This window comes from Poecilia latipinna, unplaced genomic scaffold (assembly GCF_001443285.1).
Source record: "Poecilia latipinna isolate Pla-1442-1.1 unplaced genomic scaffold, P_latipinna-1.0 Scaffold388, whole genome shotgun sequence".
NCBI lineage: Eukaryota > Metazoa > Chordata > Actinopteri > Cyprinodontiformes > Poeciliidae > Poecilia > Poecilia latipinna.
In genome coordinates this window covers 192,629-198,907 of record NW_015113004.1, presented here as the reverse complement: position 1 = coordinate 198,907, position 6,279 = coordinate 192,629, and the positions used below count along the sequence as shown (strand labels likewise).

At 38.6% G+C, this 6,279-nt stretch overlaps 1 protein-coding gene across 2 annotated transcripts in view; it reads left to right on the top strand.

Moving 5' to 3' along the window:
• Nucleotides 1-6,208, top strand: part of diaph1 (diaphanous related formin 1) — a 100,271-nt gene extending 94,063 nt beyond the window's left edge. For both annotated transcript variants that reach the window (XM_015037028.1, XM_015037027.1), the window contains one exon: nt 5,974-6,208. In XM_015037028.1, coding sequence (XP_014892514.1) covers nt 5,974-6,158 — 185 coding nt within the window. In that variant the 3' untranslated portion in view covers nt 6,159-6,208. The remainder of the gene's footprint in view (nt 1-5,973) is intronic.
• The last annotated feature ends 71 nt before the right edge of the window (nt 6,209-6,279 follow it).

Genomic DNA, 6,279 nt, shown 5'->3' with positions numbered 1-6,279 from the left:
TTTTTTTTTTGTTAAGGGGGGGGTTTTTTTTTTTTTTTCCCTCTAACCAATTTTGGGGGTTTTTTTTTTTTTTTTTTTTTTTTTTTTTTTTTTTTTTTTTTTTTTGGAGTCTTGACTGCCTCCTCTGCAGAATGTGAGTGGATTTTGTAGATTTCAACAACTTACAGTAATATAAAAACTCTATAGTCACAGGATTACTCTGGATTGTTTACTTAAAATCCTTTTGGAAATGATTGTGAAGTTGGGACATCCTCAGCTTTGACAGCTCATAAGGGAATAATTTTCATTTGATGAGATTACTCATCCTTTCCAACCCCCGCTATTGTGACACATAATGTGCATCTCACCCCTGGGCCAATATAACCAGTTAATGGCTTTGCTGCAATCTAATTGCTTGTCCCTGCAGCTAAAGGCACCATTAGTTTAATCCTTGGTGGTGCAGAGTTTGGCATCATCAGATGTGACACAAACCGTTTCCAAAGACCCCAATAAGCATTTATTTAAGATGTCATGAAGTGAAGTTGTGTGTTTGATATTTTTAAAAATTGATTCTTGTCACTTTTTACATGTTTCAAATTTCCAAAACTGGGGCAAATTAGTTGATGTCAAAGCTCTGTAGCCAGGACTAAAGTGACATCACTGATGGGCTCCAGGATTTACAACGCTTTCATCTTTGTTTCTGTTACAGAAATGAATGTTTAAGCTTTTCTAAGAAGTGGGCAGACATCTTCACATAACATTAGACTAATATAAATATTTGGCCAATTACTGCTGTCATTTCCAGGCAGAGTTGTCTTTCCCCTGGATTAAATCCTGATTATTTTAATCACTGTAAAGAACATGTCCAGACCCCCAACTATTAAAACAACAATTAATTTTTTTTTTTTTTTAAGTGTTTGGAAAATTTATTTTAAAGGGGCTGATTGTAGTTTATAGCTTAAATCAATTGATCCAATAAAAGTAACAATTTTGTTAAAACCATGCAATTGTTTTTCAAACATATTGACTGTTGTGCCTCATTTGGATTGGTTGGAGAACTTGCATCTTTCTAACAAGGGCAACATATTTTTACTCTAAATTTATGAGTCTGGACTCTGATATTTTTCATTCTGATTTTGTTTCTAATGTCTGTCGGTATGCAAAGAGTTTCCCTCTCCCATTTATATCCACCACTCACAGCAGCAGTGACTGCAAGCGCCACTGCTGAGCAATAAAAGACCATCGAGAACCTATTGAGTGTGTCGTCATGCTCATTGTGTCACTGCAGTTTTACTGAATGGTGTGCCACGAGGCTGCGGAGGCGATCTCCCCACTCACCTTTGACCTGTACCGCTGATCTGTGTTTGTGTGCATGTGGGATCCTCAGCTGCCTACCCTCAGTCTGTCTGCCACCCCCTCCTTCCTTAAGCACAAAAGGACAAAACACACACGCCAGATGCTCGCATGCCGATACAAAGACATGCAAATGAATGAAGCTAAACGCACATTAAGAGGATGGACGTTTTGTATGCAAAACGTCTAAGCTGTCAACTTCAAATCTTTAGTTTTGAAATGTTTTTGATTTTTTTTTTTTTTTTTTTTTTGGAATTTGGACAAAAAAGCAGCTCTGACAAATCAGTTGATTTGTGTTCAGATAGGATGTCTATGCTTTTTCAGCATTATTTAAGTGTAGATGAGTGTGGGAAAAGTTGAGAAGCGCATGGATTAATACTTGTATTTAGATTCTACTTTCTATTATCTAAATGTTATCCTCCTTTTCTTTTTCTCCTCCCTAATGCCCTTCCGTCTTTTTGTTCTACCTGTGCCATTCCCTCTTTCCTTTGTCTTTCTTTCCTGATGCCCTGCCTCTATTTATTATATTTGCCTGTGTGTTTTCCTTTTATGTTTTTCTGGTGTCTACTTCTCCTTCATTCTTTGTCTCATCCTTGTCCTACCTCCATCCCTTCCTTGTGTCTAACCCTTATATCCTTCCTTGTGTATTCCTTCCCTTTATTTTTTTATTTTTTATTTTAGGCACGTGTGTTCTAGAAGTCTTTAGAATATAAATACTAACGTTAACTAAGACTTTATGACAAAGTAAACACAAAGAAATCTCAACTTTCTCAATTTGAGTCTGGAAAAGCTTGGATGTTTTCCATGAGAATGAATAAGAATCCTGTTTGGATAAATTAAGTGGAGGAATGTTGTGTCTAAACACACTATAGACCCATCTGCTGGGTCATGACCCTCAGTGCAACATCCAATGATAGAGGCGACTTCCTGACAAAGTACCAATCACAACAGAGAGAAGGAGATAAAAAGCATAGCAACAATAGAGAGAGGCACACGCTGTCTGAGCACCGTCTGCAGGAATGCTTTCACAGATGCTCCCAAACACCAGCTACCATACAGACGCTTAAAGCAGGATCAGTCCAACTGGACAAAGATCGTCCATCAAGCTGTGATTGAAAAAGCAGTGACGTCACATGCGTCAATACCCACAAACACAATGAAATGCAACCATGTGCCCCAGTGGCAGAAAATGCTTAATGTTTTGGCGTCAATAGTTTGCTCAACAGCTTGCAGTGGTGCTAGGTGATGTCACTATTTCCCACAATCCTCAGCTGTGGAGCAGCAGTGTATTACCCAGAGCAGCCTGAGGAGGGAGGTATGTGTCCCTGGTAAAATGAACACAAGCTCTGCCCGCATCTGCAGATGCACCGTTATCTTGGCTGCATCACCATCATTATGTTGTCCTGTGTGTTTCTGGGCCATAAACAGTCTGCACAATACAGAGCAGAGGTTTAAACCACATCTTATTCCCTCGAGCTTCCGAGAAGTTTGACTTTCCTGTAATCTATAAAAGTGGTTTTTGTTCTTGAAGTACAAAGATGTCTGAAAAGTTTACTTAAAGACATTAATAGAACAGTGGGGGGCAGAAGAGGTTTTTAAAAAAAAAAAAAAAAAAGCCTTATGTCCTGCAATAAAGAAAGATGTCTGAAAGTCTGAAAAGTGGGGAAGTAAGACATAAAAAAAAGCCTTTAAAGATTCTGATCTTTTTGTTTGGTTTTTAAAATGTTTTCAGCTTCTGGCTCCTTTGGAGTTACCTAGTTGAAGCTAAAATACAAATTTGTGAAGCAGTGTTGAATGTTGTTTTAGATAGACTCAACTAAAGTGGATAAAAGGCTGCTACTTATACAGGTCCAGTGTGAAGCTCTTTTCTTTTAGTAAGTTGACTAGATAAAACACAGCATTAATTTATCCCACAAGTTGTCTGTTTTTTTTGTTTGTTTGTTTTATTTCTGCATGACTCTGGTATCAAATTTAGCCGGTCCGACAAACAAAGCAAACCTTCCTGAAACTAACTGAATTTGAGTGAAAAAGGAGCCAATTGCTCAAGAAAAAAAACTTCAATAACGCTTTAAGAAATGCTGAGGAAATGTTGCCCCAGACCGCTGTAAAAAGATTACGAGCTGTAATCGGAACATCATTTAAAAGTGAAGGACAAAAAGATAACTTTGAGTGCAATTGCCTACCTGAACAAAGCTGCAGAGCATCTCTCATCCAGGTTGTTATTGGTTAGCGCAGGAATCACAACACGTTGTACAGCAGAACATTATCTCTCATCAGGTGCTCATTACTTCGCCTCCTGCAGTGTAATGTGTTGCAGACTTTTTTCACTTAGCTTTTTGTGCCACAAAGCTCCCTACGGTGTGTAAACATTCACCAGTAAACAGACCATCAACAGCCTTTATCAGCCCAACAGATCCTGCAAATGTGGTGCAGCCACTCAGCTTCATGCCAACCGCATGGATCATTTAGTCCATGTCCGAGATGGTGACCATGTTCAAAATGCATGCACTGTGCTTAGTAAAGCATGAAGAAATACTGCAGTGAGTTTTGTATTGCAGTTCTATAATAGTGAAAGACCCATAATTGGTTTCGTAATTGAATAAAGTTTGACATTTGTCAAGACATAGTTTATCTTCTCGGTTTAGATGGCTCTTATTATAATAGTTCTTTTTACAGGTTGATTAATAACCTAACCTGGATAAACCTACTGGATTATAATTTATGTAGTTAAAACATAATATTGATGTTTGGAACACGACTTTACTCAGTTTTTAGTAGATTGAGCTGTAAAACCACAGGAAAGTGCAGAAAATACATCATTGTTTTAGGAGACATATTTGAAATGTACCATTTAAAAGAAGAGTTGATTTCCCTTTTTTAATTGAGCGTTATTTTCCTTTTGGTGTCTTTTGAAGTTATCTCGGCCCTGACAGCAACACACAGTCGCTTCTAGTTTTAAGGACAAATTTAAGTTTTCACCAGATTTCTTTTGTCCAACTTGGGAAATGTCTAAAATTGAAAACCAGTTAAAATGCTAGTTGTATTCTGGGAGTCTTTGTTTTCCTCTGTGTTATGCAAGTGTGAACCACATTAGGTTACAACTATATGTCTTGTCTTATTGCAGTATTCTCTTAAAAGTCCAGAGCCTCAATGCACTTGAGAGAAACGCCAAAATACTTTCAACATATTTCAGATCATCATTTTTCTCTTCTTCTATTTAAACTTAAGTGTTGTTGTCTAAATGTGTCTCTTTCCCATGCTGCTTCCTCTTCCTCTCCTCCTCGGCTCTCAAGAGGAAGAGGAGGAGGATGAAAGAAGAGAAGCTGCGTTGACGGCCTTTGAAGAAGTTTTTCTCAACGGGTTTAAACATGTAGGACAAGCTTGTCACACATGAAGTCAGCCACACCAACATGTGCCGTTTCTCATGGTTTTTGGGTCATTTGCATAATTTCTAATTAGCACATTTCTGAGTAAGAAGGGATTGAATAGGGTGAGAGAAGAGGGAGTGTTTATGATGGGGAGAGATCTGTTTCCTACAGGAAACGGTGGAAGGGGATTGTTGCTACATTAGCTGTTGTGCTGTTTATTTAATCTGATATTTAAAAAAAAAAAAAGATTACAGGCCTAAAAATTGCAGCTCTGGATCCATACATGTTTCTCCTCTTTCTTTCTGTAGACTCGGTTTTGTCTCTGTCGGAGCTAGTTCTGGAAACGTGCTTGGTAAATCTGTGTGGAGTTTCTTTTGTGTGTCGTGCATCTCGTGTCGCTTGTTGAACCTCGGTTCATTTGCATGCCTATTTTAACTTACAGGACTGATGTTTGCTTTTTGGTTTTGCATTGTTTGCGTGAGGAGTGGAGACCTCTAAACGTTCACCTGGTGTAAAATAACAGCAAACACACAAGAGCAATCTTCCACTGACCTATATAGCTCAAAATGGCTGCTGCTGTACAGCTGTCCTCCTACGCAGCAACGAGCATAAGCGGAATAAGCGGAGGAGAGGAGCGATAAGGCGGCTGCTGCTATGTAAGGAGATAACTGTAAGCAGGTAGATGAATGAAAAAGACGACGTCCTCAGGGTCCGATCCGTCATACTTATTCTCTAAATGAAATGTCCGTCTTATTTCTGTCAGCTCTCGTCATTCCTCTCAGCTTATTCCCTCTCTGACTCAAGTCTCTGTAGCCATTTTCGTCTCATTTTCATTCATCCCTCAGTGTTTAATCTTCCCACAGCATGAATCATGCTGCTGTTTAACCCGCTGCCTTACCTCTTGGGTTTTGCATACATAATTTCTGTTTGTTCCTCCCAACAACTCTGCTTTCTCTTCTCCCACTTCTGCCTTCTTCCATTTTATTCCCTTATTTTTGCTTCACCATATCAACAACAGATTGACTTTGATCTAGCAATAGCACTAAGTTGTTCCAGATATTACATTAATGCGCTTCTCATACAAACCAATATTGGGCTTCTGTCTGTTTTGATTAAGTTGAGTTGTGAAATGTCTCTTTGACCTGCTCTTTCAAGTCATCTCTGAATACGGTGTACCAGGGTTCCTACAAGATCTGAAAAATGTTTAGGAACCCAGGGTAACATACTTTAATGCCTTTTATTTTTTTAATCTCACTTTGTTTTCCTTTCTCAGCCAACCACCGGCGAGCTGGTCATGCAGTGACCAACATCCTGGCCAAAGAACTGATGCAGGAAGACACAACTTCATCCAGTAAAATCCCCAAAAAGAAGGCAAAGTCTGAAAAGGAGGAGCCAAAACTAGAAGGAGCAGAATCCTTGGAGGAGCTACTGGACCCTGTTCCCTCTCGGTCTAGTTAGGGCCTCCAAGTACAGAAGTTTTTTTTTTTTTTTTTTTTTTTTTTTTTTTTTATTTATAAAATTATAAATTTTTTTATAAAAAAAATATTTTTTTAAATCAAGGGGCCAAACAGAAACTTGC